Genomic DNA, 24,904 nt, shown 5'->3' with positions numbered 1-24,904 from the left:
ATTTCTGTGAGTTCCGTATATATTATGGAGATTAACCCCTTGTCAGACATATGACGTGCAAATCTTTTCTCCCAATTGGTGGGTTGTCTCTTTGTTTTGATCCTGGTTTTTTTGCATTGCAGAAGCTCTTTAGTCTGTTGGAAGGTTTTTAGGAAAGTAATTTCTTTGAAATATTGATACTGAGAATGTGTAGTTTCAGATGTGTCCTTGTTATGGCTAGGCCTTTGAACTGTAATTCTTGTCATCTTTGGGTTATTTCCTGTTTCTAGTGATCCATGATCACTGTTTCCTGCACTCCCTTGCCCAGGTTTACCTTTTCTCTTGTTGGTAGTATCAGTCATCAGCATTTTGAACATGAGTATTTGGCAGAAGACTTAAATATAGGAGTCCTTCAAATTAAAGAAATAAGCAACATAATATTGTTTATGGTAAACTACTTATATAACTGTGTTATGTCGGGTTGTATACAATCACCTGTAAACATAAACATGTAGGGTTTTAGATTTGGAAAAGACTCTTAATCCTCCATTTACAGATGAAGATTCTGAGACCCAGTGAAGTCTTGGCTTGTTCAAGGTCCCTGGAAGAGTTCCAGAGTCAGCTGGAACAGGAACAAGTATCAGAAGCCCTATTTTCTAGTCTCAAGGCTGCTCTTCCCACTCTTCCATGATACCTCTCTTGTACTGATGCTCTCCCATTGCTTCCCAACACCCACGCCCTGTCCTGGAGGTAGAAAACAGACCATGTGGCAGGACACACTGTGCCCATGCTCATCTTCATGCCTTTGTCCCTTCTCTGTAATCATGCCCATTTCACTACAACCTGCTCATCAGTTTAAAAGACTGAGCCAAGTGTCTTACCTCTCACACTGGTCTCACCCTCCTCAAAATGCCTGAGATCCACTCATTTTGACGGGGTTTCTTTCTAGATCTTGGTGTTAATTTCAATCTTGTGGGGCTTGTCATGATGCCTGGTGCCCAGTAAATGGGCCTTAAGGGAGTAAGGAGACAGGCAGTGTCCTAGATGTCACAAGGTGGGCTTGGTGTCATGTGTTTTTCTGCCCAGGTTTTTAGATGTCTATCTTCTCTCCAGCTAGCTACTAAGCTCCAGAAGGGCAGAAAGCATAACTTCCCTGTCTCTCACCATAGCCCTTAGCAGAGTCCTTGCTTGGTGGTCGGTTACAGCACTGATACTTCATGCTTCATTTTCCTGCCCTTTGAATCTTGGATTCAGTTTAAAATATGTTTGCTTTATCCGGAAGCCTCAGAAGATGGCCATGTCTTCATGGCTGCCTGAATACCCTGGCCTTATGGTACCTACCATTCGGCAAATAAAGAAGCCAACAGGTCATAGCAATTAGTTTACAGATTTCCCTTTCCATACTCGGATACTTTGCTACTCATTTGCAGTGGCAAGATAGTATGAGTGTTCTTGGAAGATGCAAGCCAAGTAATTGTTAGGATTGCTGTGAAAACTGCAATGGAAGCAATAACCCTCCTCGGTTAGCTTTTTATAGCTAGAAAACCACTGGTGAAATTTTTGTTCCAAGATCCTTAAAATCAGCAGGATGCTGCGTTTTATCCTGTTAGACTTCTGAAGTAATGCTGGTGACGTCTATTGTGCAGGTATTTCAAGGCTTGAAATACAGAATTGCTGATAGAAATGAGCCAGTTAAGAGGGAGGAAACGATTACTCAGATGTTGTGAAGTAAGACAGATTGTATGGCATTTATAATACTGGTTTGTAGTTATCTCATAAAAGAGAATATCTAACTGGAATTTATCTGGTGAAAATGAAATCATTAAACCCACTCAAGTGAAAAACAGTGGCCATCTGCCAAGTAAAAGCATAATCACCATTTAGAAGTGAGCATCATCTGTGCTCCTTTATGCACACGACAGTGTCTCCTGTGGAGAAACCACTTTCTGATTTCTGTTTTTCTTGCTGTTTTCACAGAACCTGAGCCCTTGTGAAGCCGGCAATGACAAGTCTGAATGGTCGCCATGCCGAAAAAATCACTGACATGCCAAAACCATCAGCCCCCAGAGTGCATGTACAGAGGTCCGTGTCCCGAGACACTATCGCCATTCACTTCTCGGCATCTGGGGAGGAGGAGGAGGAAGAGGAGGAGGAGTTCAGGGAGTACCTCGAGGAGGGGTTGGACGACCGAAGCATTGTAACGGGGCTCGAAGCCAAGGAAGACCTCTACTTTGAACCCCAGGGTGGCTATGACCCCACTGGCCCTGCTGCCCAGCCTATCCTGGCAGATAGACTGTCCCCTGCCATTTTGCCCGTCTCCCAGAACGCTGTAAAGCTGTTGGAGTCCCCTCCTCCAGCAGTGCAAGTATTAAGTACAGTGCCATTGGCTCTGTCTCCAGGGTCGTCTTTGTTGGGGCCCTTAGCTAGCTCTCCCAGTGTGTCCTCCCTTTCTGAGCAGAAAACCAGTTCCTCCTCCCCACTGTCCTCTCCTTCCAAGTCTCCTGTCCTCTCATCCAGTGCCTCATCCTCCACACTTTCCAGCACAAAACCCTTCTTGAGCCTTGTGAAGTCCCTGTCGACCGAGGTGGAGCCAAAAGAATCCCTACACCCCCCCAGGCACAGGCACTTGATGAAGACGTTAGTCAAGTCTCTGTCCACAGACACCTCCAGGCAGGAGTCAGATACTGTGTCCTATAAAGCTCCTGACTCCAAGCTGAATTTACACCTGTTCAAGCAGTTCACACAGCCACGAAACACAGGTGGAGATTCCAAAACTGCACCTTCTTCCCCACTGACTTCTCCCTCCGATACGCGCTCCTTTTTTAAAGTGCCCGAAATGGAGGCTAAAATTGAAGACACTAAACGACGCCTTTCAGAAGTCATATATGAGCCTTTTCAGCTCCTTAGTAAAATTATAGGGGAAGAAAGTGGGAGCCATAGGCCCAAAGCCTTATCTTCAAGTGCTTCAGAACTCTCCAATCTGTCCAGCCTGAACGGTCACTTAGAAAGCAATAACAACTACAGCATCAAGGAAGAGGAGTATGATTCCGAGGGGGATGGCTATGGAAGTGAACCCAGCATCCCCAGAAGTGACCCCCCGAAGTCCACTGAGGAGCCTGCAAGAGAGGTGGAACCAAAAAGTTCCCAGGTGAGCAGTCTAAAGGATTTAGGCCTGAAGACAAGTTCTCTAGTTCTTGAGAAATGTTCTTTGTCTGCCTTAGTGAGCAAAGAAGATGAAGAGTTTTGTGAACTGTACACTGAGGACTTTGATTTGGAAACGGAGGGGGAGAGTAAAGTTGATAAGCTCGCAGATATCCCTCTCAAGCCAGACGTGCTGGCAGATGATCGCACAGCTCTTGACAGTGACGAAGAGGTGGCTTCGGCTGTGCAGCACCCGGAATTACCAGTGAAGACGCTGGGCTTCTTTATAATGTGTGTCTATGCGTACCTCATCCTCCCCCTACCCCAGTATACGAGTGGACTCTTGCTGGGAGTTGGCCTTGGATTCATGACTGCAGTTTGCATGATTTGGTTTTTTACACCACCAAGTGCTCATAAATATCAGAGATTATGTAAAAATCTACAACACTGGAACATAAGACCTCTGGATATCAAAGAACCTGAAATACTGAAGGTAAGCCTCTCTCCAGCGCGCTTTCTGTCACATGCAGCCTTATTTCAGATCTGACTTAATTTGTTTAATTAATTGTCACAAGCAGTGTTTTTAAGACTTTGGGATCTTCATTCTCCAGGTACCCAAGAAGCTTATCTGGAAACCTCATTCTAGTTCAGGTTTTGCTGATTTCACCAAGTATTTTTTCAGGGATCTCCAAGGTTCTAGAGAGTAGCATTCACATCCAGTTCTTATCTGAGTCTCTCTCTAAACTTGGCAGAGATTTGCTACTTGCTTAGGATTCATTATGGCTGAGTCTATTAGGATTAAATATTCTTGAGACCCTGGAGAAGGGTCAGATACTCCTGTTATGCAGGAGAAGGAAAGGAAGAAGAGAAGGCAAATTAATGTGAGCGGCTAGCTCCTGCTGGCACTCCTCTTTCCCCTGCATGCAGTGGGGCTTGGGCTGGAGAAAGAGACATCCCCATTCAGTGTGTGTCAGATCTCAGACTTTGGGCCTCCTGAGGGGGACCTGAGACGATCTATCAGGGTGCAGGAAGAAAATTTTAGAACTTCCATTTGTGTTTATTTTTGCATACTTAAATAATTTCTGGTTATTGTGTATGTTTCATAATATACACAATATAAAAGTATAGTTGTAGCTTGTATAGTTTGTAAGTCATGGGCACATACATTTTTATATATATTTTTAAAATTGTAAAATATACATAACAAAATTTACATCTTAACTGTTTTTTTTTTTAATTTTTTTGAGGAAGATTAGCCCTGAGCTAACTACTGCCAGTCCTCCTCTTTTTACTGAGGAAGACTGGCCCTGAGCTAATATCCGTGCCCATCATCCTCTACTTTATACGGGGGATGCCTACCACAGCATGGCTTTTGCCAAGCGGTAACATGTCCGCACCCGGGATCCAAACCAGTGAACCACAGGCCACCGAGAAGCGGAACGTGTGCACTTAACCACTGTGCCACTGGGCCAGCCCTTTAACCATTTTTTTTTAATTATTATTTTTTTATATAATTTTATTTATTCTTTTTTTTTTTTTGAGAAAGATTAGCCCTGAGCTAACTGCTGCCAATCCTCCTCTTTATGCTGAGGAAGACTGGCCCTGAGCTAATATCCATGCCCATCTTCCTCTACTTTATATGTGGGACGCCTGCCACAGCATGGCTTGCCACATGGTGCCATGTCCGCACCTGGGATCCAAACCAGAAACCGCGGGCCGCCAAAGCAGAACATGCGCACTTAACTGCTGCGCCACCGGGCTGGCCCCCTCTTAACCATTTTTAAGTGTACAGTTAGTGGTATTAAATACATTCAGGGGCTGGGCCAGTGGTGCAGCGGTTAAGTGCGCACGTTCTGCTTCGGTGACCCGTGGTTTGCCGGCTTGGATCCCAGGTGCAGACATGGCACCATGTGGCAAGCCATGCTGTGGTAGGCGTCCCACATATAAAGTAGAGGAAGATGGGCACGGATATTAGCTCAGGGCCAGTCTTCCTCAGCATAAAGAGGAGGATTGGCAGCAGTTAGCTCAGGGCTAATCTTCCTCAAAAAAAAAAAGCATTCACATTGTTGTATAATCATCACTATCGTTCATCCCCATATCTCTTTTCATTTTGTAAAACCAAAACTCTATACCCATTAAACAACTCCCCGTTCTTCCGTCCCCCTAGCCCTTGGCAACCACCATTCTGTCTGTCTTTTTGATTTTGAATGCTCTAAGTATGTCATATAAGTGGGACCGTACAGTATTTGTCTTTTTGTGACTGGCTTATTTCACTTAGCATAATGTCCTCAAGGTTCTTCCATGTTCTAGTCTGTCTTTTTTTTGAGGAAGAAGATTAGTCCTGAGCTAACATCCACCGCCAATCCTCCTCTTTTTGCTCAGGAAGATTGGTCCTGAGCTAACATCCGTGCCCATCTTCCTCTACTTTATATGAGGATGCCTGACACAGCATGGCTTGATAAGCAGTGTGTAGGTCTGTGCCTGGCATTGGAACTGGCAAACCCTGGGCTGCCAAAGTGGAGTGTGTGACCTTAACTGCTATGCCACTGGGCCAGACCCAGAATTTCCTTCCTTTTTAAAGGCTGAATAATATTCCATTGTGTGTATGTACTGCATTTGCTTATGCATTCATCAGTCAGTGGACACTTGGGTTGCTTCCATGTTTTAGCTATGGTGAATAATGCTGCTGTGAACATGGGTGTGCAAATATCTCTCTGAGACCCTGCTTTCACTTCCTTTGGGTGTATACCCAGAAGTAGAATTGCTGGATCAGATGGTCATTCTATTGTTAATTTTTTTGAGGAACTGCCATACTATTTTCCACGGTGCCTATACCATTTTACTTTCCTGCCCACAGTATACAGTGTTCCAATTTCTCCACACCTCATCAACACTTGCTGTTTTCTATTTTTTTGATGGCTTTTTGATAGTTCAAAGCTTGTTTGGTTTCTCTGTTAATAGGTTTTTCCTCATTTCTGTTTAAATAAGAATGCTCAAAAAATGGCACCATGACCAAGAGTGACAAATGTTGGAGAGGCTGTGGAGAAAAAGGAACCCTCATACACTGTTGGTGGGAATGCAAACTGGTGCAGCCACTATGGAAAACAGTAGGAGATTCCTCAAAAAGTTAAAAATAGAAATGCCTTATGACCCAGCCATCCCACTACTGGGTATCTAGCTTAAGAACCTGAAATCAGCAATTCCAAAAGTCCCATGTACCCCTATGTTTATCGCAGCATTATTCACAATAGCCAAGTCATGGAACCAACCTAAGTGCCCAGCAACTGATGATTGGATAAAGAAGATATGGTATATATATACAATGGAATACTACTCAGCCATAAAAAGGACAAAGTTGTTCCATTCACAACAACAGGGATAGACCTTGAGGGTAACATGTTAAGTGAAATAAGCCAGACAGAGAAAGACGAACTCTGCATGACTCCACTTATAGGTGGTAGTTAACATATAGACAAAGAGAACTGATCGGTGGTTACCAGGGGAAAGGAGGGGTGAGGGGAGGGCACTTGGTGTGAAGTGGTGCACCTACAACATGACTAATAATGATGTACAACTGTAATTTCACAAGGTTGTTAACTATCATAATCTTAATTTAAAAAACACTACAAAAAAGAAAAAAGAATGTTGACTCTGAAATATTCATATTTTACACATTGGGAATCTTCCCCCTTCCCAGAAGTCTTGTGGATGTAAACCATTAAAACAACACTTCTCTGTTAAAAAAAAAGAAAAAAATTGTCACCATGATCTCTCTTGATTGCAAAAAAAAAAAAAACAACCCCACAAAGGGGAAGAACACTCAGGGTCCAAAATACTGCTTGTTTTGTTTTGCTTTTTAATTTCATAATTTTTTTTACCTTATTCAAAAGACATATATCGTCAATGTTTAAAAAACACAGAAAACTCAAAAAAATTGTTCTTTATCACACTATGGGAGGGAATTATAGTTAATGATTTGGCATATATCCTAGTTTTTTTTTTTTTTAAAGTTTCTGCATGTATGAGTATACACATGCACACTCACAATCTTTTTGTTTTGACTTAATGGGATCATGTATTTTGCAGTCTGACCTTTTTTCTTTCTTTCACATGGCAACATGTTATGAGATTGTTTCTTTTTTAAGAGAAGCTAGTGTTGAGTGTTGAGGATGTGACACACTTAAGCTTAGCATTAACGTATGAAGTGGAGCAGCAGTGACTCAGTGGGCATGGTTGCTAAGCTTTTTCAGTACGGTGGTGCTGTGACTACCTCAATTATGTGCCCTCTGAGTAAGTTAGTGCTGACTTTAGCAAAGAAAAGTGGTACTTATATTTACTCCAGTGTCTAATGACATTCAGTTTAAACTGGTTTGAGCACTTAATTGTTTTGAGAATATTTTAATTTTAATGTAGTCAGTCTTTAGTGTTGAGTCCAATCCCTGCTATATGTCAAGAATTTACTAACTACACAGAGGATGCCAATCGAATGGGATTTTTTTTTTTTTTTTAAGATTGGCACCTGAGCTAACAACTGTTGCCAATCTTCTTTTTTCTTTGCTTTTTCTCCTCAAATCCCCCCGGTACATAGTTGTGTATTTTAGTTGTGTGTTCTTCTAGTTGTGGCATGTGGGATGCCAGATCATCAGCATGGCTTGATGAGCGGTGCCATGTCCACGCCTAGGATCTGAACCGGCGAAACCCTGGGCTGCTGAAGCAGAGTGAGCAAACTTAACCACTTGGCCACGGGGCCGGGCCCTGATAAGTAATTTTTAGATGAATGGATGGGCTGATGGATGAATTCGGTTTGATCAGAAAATTTAGGCACTGAGTCAGTATTGACCCTATCATTTACCAGTGAAGTTGCTTTTTAAAAAAAAATTCCTGATACTTGCTTTAAAAAAAAAAAGTTTAGGGGCCAGCCCAGTGGGGCAACGGTTAAATTTGCACATTCCGCTTCAGCAGCCTGGGGTTCGCTGGTTCGGACCCCAGGTGCAGACCTACGCACTGCTTGTCAGTCATACTGTGGCACGTGTCCCACATATAAAGAAGAGGAAGATAGGCACAGATGTTAGCTCAGGGCTAGTCTTCCTCAGCAAAAAGAAAAAAAAAAAGTTTAGTCAGAGGTTGATAGGAGTGATCTTTTAAGAAGACAAAAAAATAATTACTGCAAAGTTCAGCTTATGGAGAGTTTTTTCTTTTCCCAAAGCAATGAAAAAGCTAAGATGGTACATCTTTGACAGGATTTGAAACTTGGTGTTTGTTGATTAGAAATCGTCTGGCAGTGTCTGCTCACCTCTTAACCAGTGTTCCTACAGCGCTGCCCTCCTGAATTCAAAAGGAGTAAAGAATGGCTTATGCCAAAAAGAGCATTGGAGAAATGGGGATAATGGCGAGTTCTAGATTTCCACTCTGCCTCCAGATTTATGGCTTTAAAGTCATGTAGGAGATGGGCCTTGGTTTCTTTATAAAACAGGTCTGTGAACCTGTTTCTAGTTTGAGTTGAAAGGGCCGCTTTTTGAAAATAGCTTGATTTGGAGGATTAGTCAGCTGGCTTGAGTTATTTTCCATGCATGTCATGCTATTTAGTTGATTTTTATAGAGGATATGATGATGTAATTCTTGAGGGCAGGTAGGGAAACTTTTTAAAAACTTCACTGATATAGGAGGCTATAAAACCTGCTTGTGATAAAGATCCCTCGTGCAGAGGCCCAGCCCCTTGACGGTGATCCTCCGTACGTCATGCCCTAAGTAGATGCTGTCTGGGAGCCCCGTGAACCAGTCAGGCAGGGAGTTTGTGCTCTAGGACTGTTTTAGGAGACCATGTGTTTTTAAACTTCTGAGCCATAGAAGTTCTCATTGATGGGTCCAGGAAGTCCCTGCCACCTGGACCAAGAATCTGGTTCCTTTATTGGCTTCGTAAATAATTCAAGGAGCATGGCAATTTTTCTTCAATGTGACTTCACATGACAAGGAAAAGTAGGAGAAAAGTAAAATTTTTCTGTACTTTATCTGGGTGATTTTATTATTCCATCCACACTGCAGACACTATTTAAAAATGATGCTGCACCAGGGATGAGTATGTGGGATGGTGAGCCAAAAAGATTAATTTGCAGCCAAGTAGTAGCTATTCTTAGCGACTGGTGTGCGGTTGGTTAGGCCTCGTGGTACTCCACCATCTTCCACTCTGAACCCTGCTGATCAGCAGCTCTACTGTCTGGAATAAAAGCGGTCAAAACCTTTGTGAGGCCAAAGAGCTATCACAAAGAACTCTTAGAACTCCTCCAAAGCCTGCTTGTTCTTAATGTGTGGGAATTCATAGCTGATGCAAAGCGGCAAATAGGAGAAAGGTTGCCACAGGTTGTCAACACAAAGGGAAGTGAATGAATGAAAGCCAGGGGAAGACCAAAATGTTAGAAGCTAACGTGACTTAAAGCATGGCCGTCTGGGTAAGTTAGCTCAAGGCAGAGCCTCATGTGTGCTGCAGAGTCCAAGGGCATTATTGCAAGCACCACCCCTGGGTGGTAACCTTCTGGGGGTTTTATTTTGGGTGACAAGCTAGGTACCTTGAGCTGGTGGCCCTGGGAAAGAATGACTTTGGGCATGGGGAGAATGAGGCACTAAGAGTCAGCATATTGCACTTGGGACGTTTGTTTTTGCTGAGCATTCTTGAGCAAGTTGGATGTTCTTCTTTCTCCAAAAATGTACTTGTCACTTGACCAGGAGTATATTTAATTCAGTGCCATTCCTGCACACTAACATTTCTACATGTCTGTAATGAGAAGCTTCCCGAAGATTCCAAAAGGTTCTTGGGTTTATGTTTGAGTGTATGACTCATGTAGTTTTGAATTCTATTCATGAGTAAATTCTTTATTTCAGACTTATAAACCACCTGCAGAACACAGCAGTAGGATGTTGGTTTCCAGAGTGATGATCTGTCTCTTTTTAAAAGATATGGCCTAGAAGGATAACTAAAATTACATTTACACCATCGCAAGACTGATAGAAATTAATTTTGGAGAACCTTCTTTCCTTAGATCATGTCACATTTAGATATTTAATAGAAGGATAGGTTTTTAAAATAATTGCATTCCCTAAATACAGGCTTTGGTTTTGATATATAAAAGAATAATTTTGTAGGGAGAACATTATCAGTTTGAGAAGAAATTCTAACTTCTAAATTTAATCTCAGTTTCATGCAGTTCTTTCTTTTAAGAAATTAGGGTAAGCAAATCTTAAGGAGAAACAGCCTCATTACATACAGCCAAAAAGGACGGGTTGCTTTTCGTTGGTCTCTTATAACCCTCAGTATAATGAGTACAAGAAATAAAAAAGCAATTCTTTCTACATTATACTTAACTGAAAATATCCTGCCCCTCTCATGGGTCATTTGAGTTTTTATGTATGGCTTTTATAAACATGGCTATTTCCCAGTGCCCTTGTTGCTAAAGAAGCTTGTCAGGTAAGGTGTTTCAGTGCAGGCATTCATTTACAAGCAGGTACCCCATGTTTTGAAGTTGGTTGGAGAGGCGACTGTGTGGGAAAATGCTTCCTGAATTCCATAGGAACAATGGTTAACAATGTAGGTGACCCCAGAATGATATTTTTTTTTTGGATCTTTTGTTTTTTAACTTTTTATTATAGAAAATTTCAAGTATACACAAAAGTGGAGAGAATAGTATTGAACCCTCATGTACCCAACACCCAGCTTCAGCAATTTTCAACACTTTGCCAGTTTTCCACTTAACTTACTAACTTTCAGCATGACTGAACTGTAATTCTGATCTACCTATGTGTAACTACAGTTTATAGCATCGTTTCCTTGGGAGAATGCATCCTGAATTCCAGCAAGGTATTAGAGGACCATCTTCTGTTTTTGTTCCAGGTGTCATTTATAGAGTGAGGGGAGAGCCTGTGGGCATTATGGGTGTGAGATTTCTCAAGTCATGTTTTTTAGAAGAGTAAGGTGTTAACCATGAAGAAAATAATCAGTGCTAGGTATCTTTTCACCTCTAAATTTTATACGTAATGTATAAGGAAAGAACTAAATCCATTGAAGATTGTTTTTATCGTACAATAACTAGCCTTTAAGAAAAGATTTCCCATACCCCCAAAGACAAGGAGATTGTAAGCAAGATGGCCCCAGGGCATGAACATGTGTGGTGTTGGTGCCCTGGCAGCTGTTGTGAACTCTGTTTCATTCTGGTGCTTCTTTAAGTGGTCTCCTAAAGGTTGCTGAAGATACTAGCCGAGAAGAAAATATTAAAGTTTCTATTTGTGTATATTTTTACTCTTTCTATCTAAGAAAGTAAATAAGCCTTGTTAATATTTAACATACAGATGACCATATGTTGACCTTTGGCCAAAATCCTTGGAAATTATCGACAAGACTATTTGAAATATGGATTTACATCGTTATCATTAACGATGAGCCTCACCCAAAGTGTACATATCATGCCTTGAGATATCAGCTGAAGATAGTACAAAGCTATCAGAAAGGAAAAGCTACAAGTTAGCAAAAAGGCTAATTATTTCATCTTTTGCTCTTTATTTCTTTACTTTTTATAAAAGCTGTATTACATTAGAACATGTATATAATTTATAAGTAAATGTATATATTGTGGGTATTTATTCAAAAAATTTTTTTAACTGATAGGATATGTGATCTAAAAAGTTTGGAGGCTACTGATTTATTTGCTTACTAATCTGTTTATTGTCTTATTTCAACACTTGTTAATATGATTTAATGTTTATCGTATATTAACATAAATCAAACTTTGATTTTTTTCAGTGGTTCATCTGAAATCATCTTATTTTTCTAATTTGAATGCTTGTTGTCTCCTACCTCTGTTACTTTCTGCCAAGGCATATACCTGAATTGGGGAGATGCTACCCTGAATGATAGCAAAAACTGGAATAAAGGTGATTTTTCCAAGCAGAGTCTGTGGCTTTACCCCTGACTCCAGTGCTTCTGTGACGCTGCTGGGAAGGTGACCTTGAAGCAGGCAGTTGGAGGGTGTGGATAGTATTGATACTGGTGCTTCCCTCCCTGAAGGGATTTTTTTGTATATTCATGATGCTGTCTTCAAGCAGCCTTTATTTTGAATGTTAACTATTTGCTTGAGGCTGTCATTCATAATATGAATTCTCTATGTCTGTAGGTCTGTTTGTCTTTGATGGGTGAAATCAAATTTGTATCTAAAGTGCTGTAAAGTTTAGTGGACTGTTCCTGCTATATTCCAAAATCCATGATCTATGATACTGTGTTTTAACTGATGACTCCAGTTCTAAACCGTTAATACACCAAAAAGGGTTTAAGCCTGGCAAAGAGAAAATACTGCTTATGTTTTAGTTTTGAGGACAAAAGAAAAGTAATCACGTTTTTGTATGCTTCAGAGATGACTTTCAGCAGCAGGGGCCTCCGGTCCTGACTCTGTTCTTACGTTTAGGATTTACCGGGCCAGCTGGTGATGCAGCGGTTAAGTGCGCACGTTCTGCTTTGGCGGCCCGGGGTTCGCTGGTTCCAATCCCGGGTGCGGGCATGGTACTGCTCAGCAAGCCATGCTGTGGCAGGCATCCCACATATAAAGTAGAGGAAGATGGGCATGGATGTTAGCTCAGGGCCAGTCTTCCTCAGCAAAAAGAGGAGGATTGGCAGCAGATGTTAGCTCAGGGCTAATCTTCCTCAAAAAAAAAAGGATTTGCTCCTTCCCTGATAGACTAGATGAATGAGGCAGGGTATCTGAGTGACAGGCAGCCTCAAATGCCAGCACAGCCACGTGACATCAGGGTGTCAGCCCACGCACCCCACGCGCTGAAGGTAGAGAAAGCCCCATCACTTCCTTGGTCAGATGGCTGGTGCTTTTCTCTGGTCAGCTCAGCATCAAGCTAACCAAGAGAGCATTGGCCTTGACCTCCTGATTGACAGTGTAACTGAAAGTGAGCACAATAATAGTTCTTCCAGACTTTATTATGTTGCAAAAGGTTAATTGTAGCTTTTAATCTTTCTAAGTATTAAATGAGTCCCTTTACAGATTGCGGTTTGTACTTTCAGCCAGACATGGTTTCTAAATCCAGCAGAGAATTGGAGAGAAACCCCTGACCTTTTACAGACGGGATCACAGGACCAGTCTGTGGGCCAGCCAGCTGCAGCCTGGCTGACTGTGGTTATTGTCCCCCAGCAGCGTGCACTGTCTCCATTTTAACAGTTGCAGCTTCAGAAAGAAATGAGACTTGTCTGGGTTGCTTTAGTGTGGGTTGAGAGCATCTCTGAGTCTTTTAGTTGAGCTGTTAAAATGGAATGAGTTGCTAACTATATGCTATATCTCTTTACACCCACTCCCATGTCCCATAACAAAATAAAATTGGAGAAATATCTTACTTGGTAAGAAATCAGGGTTAAGAGTTTTGGAACAGCTGAGCAGTAGACAGTCGGGCTCTATATGGGGAACAGGCCGAAGGCCTTGGAGTTGCTGTGCTGCTTTCAAGATTTGATAGTTGACCACTAAGGTCTGGAAATTCCATGTGCAGCTTAATCCAGAGAGTTTGTCATGCCCTGAGAAAAACTGGCTGATTGGTATCAAAGGGCAGTTAGGGTTTGCACTGGGCAATTGCTTTCTGCAAGGGCAGCCTGGATTTGGGTCAGTAGGGGTATATTGGGAGGCAGAATCAGCGGGACTTGAGGAGAGTCATGCGTGGCTCATCTCGTGAGCCTCCCAAAGGCCAGTCTGCATCCTGGATGCCTGACTGATGTGGAGTCAGTTATCAGTCCCTGCAGTCTCTCAGGGTTTCCTATCAAAGCTTGTAATGTTCTGGAAAGAGCTCTACATGGGAGTCAGGAAACCTGGACTCCGGTCACAATGCCTCTCTCTGCTCTGGATAAGAAGTAGCTAATTCAATTTCTGTCCTGAAAAACTTTAACTTTTTTTACTCTTAAGATCTTGAGAAGTCTCAAGATCTTGAAGTCTCATATTTGCCACTCTCTAGACCACTTTTTTTTTTTTTAACCGCTCTCAAGGTCAATCACTTAACCTCCCTCACCACTTTCCTCACCTGTAAAATTCTAGGGAATTGGCAGAAATACAGGAGATAAACGCCTGAGGTGTCTGGATCATAATGTGAGCTTAAGTGTAACCTATTATTATAAATATGAATATTAATATTTTAAAAGTCATATGTGTAAGATTTGTTCCTTTTCCCATGTGGAAATTAAACCTCAGTAAAGCACTGTTAGCATGGAGAAAGTTATGGCTTGAGCAGAGTGTGAGGTGGGGACCAGGGAGACATGAAGCTGGGAAGTAAGCCATCCTGAACCCTTTACAGGTGAGAAAACCGAGGGTCTAAGGATAAGCATCACCCAGCTTGGCAGGAAGTAGTGAAGCCAGTACTGGAACCCAAGCGTGTGAGACTCCTAGCCCTTCTGCTAATGTGTGTGGGCTGGTGTCAGTGCATGTCTTTTGACCAGCAGTCTTCCGGGATCAGGTATGATCAAGGATTGGGCCCTGCTTAAGCTAACAAATGATTGTTCACAATAGTCATGCGATTCGATTCCTCATTTGTGGGGGCCGGCCCGTGGCCGAGTGGTTAGTTCACCCACTCTGCTTCAGCTCTACTTTATTTTATTTTATTTTTTTTTTTTTTTTGAGGAAGATTAGCCCTGAGCTAACTCCTGCCAATCCTCCTCTTATTGCTGGGGAAGACACCCTGAGCTAACATCCCTGCCCATCCTCCTCTACTTTATATGTGGGATGCCCGCCACAGCGTGGTGTGCCAGTTGGTGCCATGTCCACACCCAGGATCCAAACCAGCGAACCCCAGGCCGCCGAGAAGCAGAACGTGCAATCTTAACCGCTGTGCCACCAGGCGGGCCCCTTCAGCTCCACTTCGGTGGCCCAGGGTTTTGCTGGTTTGAATCCTGGGCGCAGACATGGCACTGCTCATCAAGCCATGCTGAGGTGGCATCCCACATGCCACAACTGGAAGGACCCACAACTAAAAATACACAACTACGTACCGGGGGGCTTTGAGGAGAAGAAGGAAAAATAAAAAGTTTAAAAAATTTTTAAAAACCACTTCAAATCCTGATTTGTCAGTTGTATTTGTTTGTTTTTTGGCAGCTGTGGACTTTAGCCTCTGATACATCTTTAACACAAAGAAAAGAAAATGGTAGTGCAGGAAGGAGGAAAGCTGAAGATAAAAGAGAAGGAGAAACCACAGGTGCCCTTGTGTTTGGAGCACAGCGGCTAGGAGGGGGGGTTGGGAGGAGGATGGAGCCAGCCCCAAACCAGAAGAAGGGATGTTGGAGCCCCTCAGCGCTCTCCCCGGGGAAGGCATGTCCTAGATTCTCTTCCTAGGTCGACCCCGCCTCGCACCTTTGTGGTTTTGAACTGTGCAGGACTTGAAACTCTCTTCTGTCCCTCACATCCTCGGAATCAGGTTGTTCTAATATTCTTGCAGTTTGGTGAGTGGTAGAGGGTGACCTATATCTGTCAGAGCTGCTAGCAAAGAAGGACAACAACACCTCATCTCAGATCTGTGGCCCTGTGGGAGGACAACGGCTGCAGCCCAGCAAGAACTCTGTCAGGGCTGGCTCTCCCACTCAGGTGGTTCCTTGGGCTGCTGGGGCGGGAGCCTGGCTTTGTGGCTGAGAGCTGAATCCCCGAAGCACTGTGGAAATGGTTGCTCTTGTTAAGCGGGTACAAGAATTGTATTAGGAGCAATAACTGAGTAGCAGCCTGATAGAGTAGTGCAGAAGCGTGGCTCTTCTCCAAGTGGTCTTGTGAACAGGTGAGCTGATGCGGGACTTGTATCCCAACACGCGTGCCTGTGTGTCTTGTCGTCTTTTCTATTAAAAACCAGAGGAATAGGCTAAAAACTTGATGTAACTTTGTTTGTAGATTATCTTTTAATGTTCTTATAGAACTTTAGGAATTTTTTTAAAACCTTACCCTTTTGGGGCCGGCCTGGTGGCGCAGCAGTTAAGTGCACACGCTCCGCTTCAGCGGCCCGAGGTTCAACGGTTCGGATCTCAGGTGCAGACATGGGACCACTTGGCACGCCATGATGTGTTGGGCGTCCCACATATAACGTAGAGGAAGATGGGCACGGATGTTAGCTCAGGGCCAGTCTTCCTCAGCAAAAAGAGGAGGATTGGCAGTAGTTAGTTCAGGGCTAATCTTCCTCAAAAATAAATAAATAAATAAATAAAAAATGGAAAAAAATTAAAAAATAAAAACTTTAGCCTTTTACCTGATTACTTTTATCCTTATTCCTGAGTTTTTAATATTGCATGTTAGCTTTTTAAAAGGATTTTGAATTTATAAAGTAGAATGTTCATCTGGAGATTCCTTAGATTATCTTCTCTCCTTTAATTATGTAAAGCACCTAGTAAAACACAACATAAAACTACGCGTTGCAAGTGTCAGCAAGAGGAGAGAGGCGGATTTTGACCATTCTGGTTCAGCTAGGTGTCTAGGTCTGAAAAGCCAGAACCCCAGAATCGGCTGTGCGCTCATACAGTAGCCACCAGCCATGCATGTGTGGCCATTCAGTGCTTGAAGTGTAGCTAGTTGGAGCTGAGATGTGCTCTAAGTGTAAAATACACAGTGGATTTTGAAGACTTAGTTCAAAACAAAGGATGTAAAATACCTAGTGATCTTTAATATTTATTACATGTTGAAATGATAATATTTTGGGTATATTGAGTTAAATAAAATACATTAAATTAATTTCACCTGCTTTTTTCTTTTTTAATAGGGCTCCTATACAATTTAAAATTTTGGCTCACATATTTCCATTGGACATTGCTTCTTTCGACAGTTCTGCATTTGCTGACTAAAGAAAGACAAAATGAAAGCAATTGGAGAGAAACAACCTTTTACTCCTAAATTTCTCTTATTCATAAATCAGATAATTAACCTGTTTTGTCTCAGGGGTTTCGAAAGGGAAAAATCTCTATAGCTTGCAGTACTTTGTTTCACAGAGACTGTCCTGCTACTTGAGAGTAACTTCGTAACATAATGCCTGTCTTTTTTTCCCTTGAGCCTTTCTAGTCTGGTGGTGACTAGATGATAACTGTAATGCTGGGTATATTGTCCAAAATTCCAGTACCATGTTAATTCTTTTGACTTTTTTACATGTCTACTAATAACCTTACGTAGTTGGAAACTGATGGAGAATCTTTTATATGGCGATATTGTTGCAGAAATGTTTGTCATATCAAATTATGATTATTTTAATTCAAAACAGTCATTAAATGTTGAGCATCTCAGCTAAGATGTTATGATGGGGACCCACAGAGATACCACACATGCTCTGTTTCCTCAGGTAGCTTTACTCTAGCCAGGAGATGTACAGTCAGAGTGAAATGACTCAAGAAGAGCCAAAGGGCTCGTAAATGACACTGATGGCAAGTTGCTATTTTAATCTCATAGTCATTCCCTGACCCTAAGAAGTTCTTAAGTACCAGCCCTTCCTTCCCTCCCTCCATGGATTCTTCTTGGTTTTAGTAGCTCTGCAAGAAAATACAACCTGCCCTTGAGCATGGCTCTGAAGCAGCCCAGAAAAATCAGATCTGCTTCAAGTTCTTTATTAATCTATTTGCCTTTAGAAGTTTAGGCCTGCTAAATGTGTTATATGTAAGAAAGTATTTTATGTAACCAAATTGGATAAAAAGAAAACTGTGTATTATATGCCAGGAGATCTTTGGTGAAAATCTTTGTTTAAAACATTTTAGACAAACATTGTTTAAAGAGACAAATACATTTATAGAAAATTCCATCTGACAAAAGCAGAATGCATATTTTTTATAGTGTACGTGTAACATTCACCAGATAGACCATATTCTGGGCCATAAAACAAACCTTAACAAATTTAAAAGAACTGAAATTATACAAAGCATGTTTTCTGACGATAATAGAATTAAACTAGAAATCAGCAATGGAAAGATATCTGGAAAATTCCCAAATATTTGGAAATTAACACACCTGTAATTAGTCCATGGGTCCAAAGATAGTCACAAGGGAACATAGAAAATAATTTCAGTCAAATGAAATTGAAAATACAGTGTATCAAAAATTGCAGCTGACACAATGCTTAGAGGGAAACTAATAGCGTTAAATGCTTTTATTAGAAAAGAAGAAAGGTTTGAGAGCAGCACGAATTGCCAGTATCAGGACTGAAAGAGGGTATCACTGCAGACTCTGCAGACATTAGGAGAACAATAGGGAAATCTTGCAAATGACATTATGCCCAGAAATTGGACAAGTTAGAGGAAATAGACAAAAATTCCTTGGAAGACACAAACTACCAAAGCTCACTCAAGAAGAAATAGATGACCTGAGTAGTCCAATAGCAATTAAAGAAATTGAATTCATAGTTTAAAACCTTTCAACAATGATAACTCCAGGCCTAGATGGCTTCATTGGCATATTTACCAAACCTTTAAGGAAGAAATATTAATTCTATGCACACTCTTCCAGAAAGGAGGAGGAGGATCACTGCCCAACTCATTTTATGAGGCTAGCTAATATCGAAAGATATAGCAAGAAAACTGTAGACCAGTTTCCCTCATGAACTTATAGGGACAAATTAGCAAAGTAATAGCAAGTCAAATTCAGCAGTGTATATAAAAAGGATAATAGTATTGTGCTGGTAAACTGGCTTTCTGGAGTGGGGTTGGGGAGCCCTCTGTACTGTTGACTGATCTCCATGTGTAAAAACTCCCACCATGGCCAATTAGAATCTATCAATATGAAGTCACTAAACACGGAGTTGAGAAGAGATGTGTAGAGTCAGCTTTCATGAGCTGGTATGATCCAACTTCAGTACATCATGACTTATGTATAATTTTCCTAAGAATGCAAGACTGGTTAAACATTGGAAAATCAATGGATGCACTTCATCCTAATATCAGACTAAGGAAAAAGACAAAAAGCTATCCACCTAAAAATGTACTTAGTTCTACACTTAGCAAAATAAAGCCACCCAAACTGATGCTCTGAAAATACAGACCGCCTCAGGCCCCACTGTGCTCTGTATCCCTTGTCCCTTTTTTCACTTCATTGCTCTGAGCCTTGCTGTTTCTTTACAGACATGTAGATCACACCCTCTTTGCATCGCCACTGCATACTCATTCAGCATTTTTGAATAGATACAAGTGACTCATTGGGAGGGGAGGAGGTACTCCTAGCTCATGCAAAAAATATACTGAGGTATATAAATCTGTCTAATTGGTTTCTAAATTTCACACATACCTCCCATGACAAAGAAGTGTTTGTCTGTTTTTACTTCCATAACACATTCAGGGTACTCTTTGTGATGACTTTTCTCTCATGGTTACCCTAGTGGGGTTGTAGGGTGGCAAAATGAAGACCTAATTCTTCCCTGCCGGTTTTGGAGCACCCTTTGGTCAAGAATCCTTTCCCTTTTTTCATCTTTGTATCAGCTCCTGACACATTACTTGATACATAAATAGATTCAACACATGTTTTTGATAAATGAATAACAGAATTCTGAGGATTCCTTATTTGCAGAGGCTCTCAATTCAGGACTTTAGTGTGAGACTCAGGGACTCACCATGGAAATGGCTATTCCTCGAAAAGAATGACAATCCTGCCTTCAGTGTAGTGATCTTTAGTACTTCTCTGCTCAGTACAAAGACATTTACAAAATGAGAGGAGTGGGAAGATATGGAGTAAAATTCCCTAGAGAACTTCTTTTAAAGAGGTCTGGGCCACTCATCTGAAAAATCACTGTAGGGCAGGCAGAGTGTTAAATGATGAATATTGATTACAGCTATGAGGTTAGCTTTAGCACAGTTTTCTCGTGTGTTCTGCTTTTGTGTGTGGTGTGTACACCAGTATATTTGCTGTTTTTAAAAATCAATGTATACATTTATGTTGATGGAGGGAACCTAGAGCACAATTTTATTCATTTAAGTTACTATATATCTTTGAATTTTGACATATTGTTGATCATATCTATGATTTAATGCCTAATTCTCAATCATCTGCTCTACTGTGTGATTTCAGTGAGTGGTAGGGGTCCTCTGAGTCCTGGAATGGTAACATGAGTTAATATGCTCTGAAATTTGAAAGATTGTTTGCAGGTGGGCTGAGAAGAGGACATGTTTGGCTAATTTAAGAGGGCCAGACTGTGTAGGATTACCCACCTGCAGAGGAGGTCAGGCCCAGAGACTTGCTCTGTTTACGTTAACAAAACTTGTGAATGTCCTGATTTGCTTGTTAGTTTTAAAACAGGAAAAGAAACTTTTATTTAGGATAATGGACATTATTATTCTCCCCCCAAATCCAGGTTTTCAGTTATAAAAAGCATACCAAATTACTTCTCAGCACTGATTATCCGTCAAGCTAAGCACTTGTTGCAGCAACCTCTAGTCATCAATTGACGCTCGAGTCATATTAAAGTTTGGTTTCGGTGTCCTGCATACCACAGTGGTCATCATTTTCATATTGAATCAGAAGTGTATTTATTCTGCTTTTACTAATGGAAGATTTTCTCCATCAGGGATGGATGAATGAGATTTACAACTATGATCCAGAAACTTACCATGCGACTTTGACACATTCAGTCTTTGTTCGACTTGAGAGTGGGACCTTAAGACTTTCAAAGCCCAATAAAAATATATCCAGGAGGGCAAGCTACAATGAAGCAAAGCCAGAGGTCACCTACATCAGCCAGAAAATCTACGATCTCTCAGACAGCAAGGTGAGCCCAACTAATTTTGGAATCTTAGATGATTGAAAAGCATTTGAAATATTGGTTGCTTCACTGTATTTTTTTTTCTGTCCTAAAGTTGTGTGTGTTTTAAAGCATTAGCATAATTTAGAGCATTGCCTCTCAACATTAATCTACATATGAATCTTCTGAGCATCTTTTTAAATGCAGATTCTAATTCAGCAACTGAGAGTGGGCCCTGAGAGTCTGCGTTTTTATGAGCTCCCAAGTGATACCAGTGCTGCTGGTCCAGGAGCCAGGCATTGCACACTCTTCTGACTTGGAGAGTTAAATTTTTTCAGTCAAACAAAAAGCTTTGTGTTGTATTAGGGCAATAAATAATGAAGGCTCTGTAAATGTGGAAATTACGAGTATGCAAAATAACTACATTTTGGTAAAAGTACTATGTACTTCTGGTTTTGAGAAATGTAAATTGTTATTCAGAAAAGCTATAGGTTCTCTGGTTGTCTTGTAACTCATGTGAGTGATATTAAGTTTCCCCAAAATGATAGAAATATTTAAAATAGTTTTTGTATAACTTTATTGACCTTCCCAACTAGGTCTAATTTGGTGAATTCTTTTTTTTTTCCCCAGCTTGTTTGGCCTAGGGTCATTAAACCTAGTTGATATCCAAATTTAGTTGGTGATAATTCGCTAAACAATTATTATGCTACTATTACCTGAAAATTATAGATATTTGTAACTCTTGCAAAATTCTTAAATATCTACTTCTGGAATGATTTTGAAGAATAACAGGTTGTTTCTAAAAATTTATTCCAGTTTCTATAGTCATGTTATAGACAGGTGGTAATTATTTCACATTCATCATTTTAGTCAAAAAGAATATAATGTTTCATGTGTGCTCTGCATAATATCAATGCACAATGTAGCCAATTCTTAATTTAGTATGTAAATCCTCATTTCCCTTTCTCTGTAGATTTATCTTGTACCTAAAAGTTTGGCTCGAAAACGAATCTGGAATAAAAAGTACCCCATTTGTATCGAGCTTGGTCGACAAGATGACTTCATGTCTAAGGCCCAGAGTGATAAAGAGACTTCTGAAGAAAAGCCACCAACTGAGAAAGAGCAGGGAGTCGAGGACCCTAAGAAGCCATCCCCTCCTCAGGAGGGAATGAGATCTAGCCAGCGAGATCAGATACTGTATCTCTTTGGGAGAACTGGCCGAGAAAAAGAGGAGTGGTTTAGGAGATTTATTCTGGCATCTAAGCTGAAGTCGGAAATCAAGAAGCCACCTGGTGTCTCTGGAAGTAAACCAGGTAATGATGTGTGTGCTAAATGTGTATGTATTTTTAAAAGGCCTGTAAGAGAATTGAGAGAGATTCCCAGGTACGACAGAAGGAAGCCCACCCTGAATTGCTAACTGTCTGCCACCTAAGACGTGTTCTCATGAATCGTTTACCTCTTAGGCTGATCACTGCAACCCTTGTGCTGAATCATTTAACCAATAATGGAACCATTTGCAGATGTATGTTTTTTTTGCTTTTGCTGGTTCCTTAGGATTATATTTATTTTTACATATTATGACTCCTCTGAGAGAAGAAGCAAAAGGAGAACCCTAGTTATAATAAGAAGGTGAGTGAGAAGGGAGCTAGTGCTCTCAAGCTGCTGGCCCTCAACATGTCCTTCCAGCCTAAGATGGCCATAGAATATAGAAATGCTGAATCCTCTGGCCTCCTGACTCCCTGCATTTGCACTGATAACCATGCACCTCTGCTCATTTACTATCCCTCTGCCCATGTATTCTGCGTGAAACTTCACTGAATCTCTCACCCTTCTCCAAACGTGCTTTTTACACATGCTGTTCCCTATACCTAGAATGCTCTTACCCCATCTGGGCCAGGAAAATGCCAAGTGTTCCCTTGAGAGGCAGTCCAGAGGTCAGTACTTATGAAAGTCAGTACTGGAGAAAGCACTTTTCAGCTCTCTTGGGCAGAGGCAGTTACTCCCTTCTTCCCGCCATGAAAGTCCTTTAGTTGTGCTTCACTTACAATGCTTATTACAGAAAATAGTGATTTATTTGCCTAGGTGCCTGAGTTCAAGGTCAGGGATTATATCTTATTCTTCTTTTTAATGTGGAATTGGCCCAGAGAAAGTGCTTGATAAAAAAAATTTGTTGAATGAAAGTTGGCGTGTTTGGAATGGCCATGAGCTGTGGATGAGCTGTTAGCTTTCTGCCCACTTTCCATTTGCCCCTGGGGTTGTGTCAGTCCTTTATATGACCCTTCAGGATCACCAGGAAAAAAGAGAAAAGTACCTACCAGATGTATTTCATGGCTCCAGGACTCTGAATTGTCTTGGAGAAGAATAAAAACTGTTCTAAAAAATTATCATTAGAGGGGAAGGTATTTTTCAGAGTGGGAAATAACCTTATAAATATTTTTTAAACAGTCATTTGATAGCATTTTAACTGTTTTTCAACTTAAACCAGTGGAGTTTGTTCTGTGTTCCATTTACAGTCACGTGCCATATAGTGTTTCGGTCAATGAGGGACCACATATACTACAGTGGTCCCATAAGATTAGTACCCTATAACCTAGGTGTGGAGTAGGCTATACTAGACGGGTTTGTGTAAGTATACTTGGTGATGTTCGCATGATGACAAAGTCACCTAATGACGCATTTCTCAGAATGTGTCCATGTTGTTAAGTGATGCGTGGCTGTCCTTTGCAGTCGTTTTCTTCCTCTGTATTGACAGCTGTCACTTCTTTGCCCCAGGGCTCTTGCCCTCACACAGTAGGCACAACAGTCCCTCAGGGCACCCGACTCACAGCCGCAGCAGCAGCAAAGGCAGCGTGGAGGAGATTGTGCCCCAGCCGAAGCAGAAGGACCTGGGGGGCAGCGTGCGGCAGAAGATGCTTCTGGACTACAGCGTGTACATGGCCAGATGTGTCCCCCATGAAAGCCAAAGCCCCCAAAGGAGCCCCGTGCAGAGTGCAGAGAGTAGCCCCACCACTGGGAAAAAGGTAAAGCTGGCTCCCTGGGCTGTGGCTTTCGTGCTCTTCTACTGAAACCTTCATATATAAGCACTTTGAGTGCCTCTTGTATACCAGGCCCAGTTCGAGGCTTTGGAGACACAGTGATGAACAAGGCAGACAAGGGCCTTGCCCTCAGAGGGTTTGTACTCTAGTCAAGGAGACAGCAAGAAACAAACATCAGGTGGTGATAAGAATTAAAATAAAGCCAAATAAGGAAGGATGGAAAGTGGCCAGAACTGCCATTTTAGATCAGCAGTCAGGGAGGGCCTCTTTGAAGAGGTGACCTTTGGGTAGAGACCTGACCAAAGTGAGGAAGTAGGCCATGGTGATAAGTATGGGAGGAGCATTCCAGGTGAGGGATCAGCAAGTGCAAAGGCCCTGAAGCAGGAGGTGGTTGCAGTATTCAAGGCATTGTGATGAGGCACGGTATGGATGGACAATGTGCAAGGAACAGAGAAGTAGGGCCTCATCAGACCAGGTCCAAGGTGGGTGGGAAACCCTGGGAGGGTTTTGAGTGGGGAATCACATAGATCTGATTTAAGTTTAAAAAGATAAGTGCCTCTCCATGGAGAATTGGCTCTAGGAGGAAAAGAGTGGGTGGGAGGTGATCATGGTAGTGGAGAAGGCTGAAGTTAAGGTGGTAACAGCAGGTGGTGAGACTTGGCTGGGTTTGGGGTATGTGTTGGAGGGAAGCTGGCTGTATTCGCTGATGAATTAGATGTGAGGTGTGAGAGAACCAGAGGAGTCAAAGATAACTCCTAGCTTTTTGATCTGAGCAACTAGGTATTCAGTAGGCAGTTCACAGAATCATTAGTAGTGGAGGTCTAATTCCTCAGTAACCATTGTATTCTCAAATTCTCAGAGTCCTCAGCTATGTCCACTGCTTTTGAAATTTACCTACGGTATTATTTCCACAGTGTAACAAGCTGGACATTGACTCAAGATCATCTGTGATAAGTAAGATGAATAATAGAAGCTGCCATATGCCAGACTCTGTTAGGAACTTTGGAATTACTCTGGTCCCTTGAAGAGTCTTACAAACTAGATGGTATTCT

At 41.6% G+C, this 24,904-nt stretch overlaps 1 protein-coding gene across 10 annotated transcripts in view; it reads left to right on the top strand.

Annotated features, from left to right (window-relative positions):
• Window positions 1-24,904, top strand: part of TEX2 (testis expressed 2) — a 103,778-nt gene that overhangs the window by 40,685 nt on the left and 38,189 nt on the right. For all 10 annotated transcript variants that reach the window (XR_011493897.1, XR_011493896.1, XM_070483466.1 and 7 more), the window contains 4 exons: window positions 1,957-3,613; window positions 20,644-20,844; window positions 21,791-22,130; window positions 23,590-23,837. Coding sequence is in view for 8 of the 10 variants with exons in the window: in XM_070483466.1 (XP_070339567.1) it covers window positions 1,982-3,613; window positions 20,644-20,844; window positions 21,791-22,130; window positions 23,590-23,837 (2,421 nt within the window). In the remaining 2 variants the exon portion in view is untranslated. The remainder of the gene's footprint in view (window positions 1-1,956; window positions 3,614-20,643; window positions 20,845-21,790; window positions 22,131-23,589; window positions 23,838-24,904) is intronic.

Source organism: Equus asinus, chromosome 13 (assembly GCF_041296235.1).
Source record: "Equus asinus isolate D_3611 breed Donkey chromosome 13, EquAss-T2T_v2, whole genome shotgun sequence".
Classification (NCBI taxonomy): Eukaryota; Metazoa; Chordata; class Mammalia; order Perissodactyla; family Equidae; genus Equus; species Equus asinus.
The sequence above is the reverse complement of the archived record's forward strand: the minus strand, read 5'-3'. Positions and strand labels throughout refer to the sequence as shown.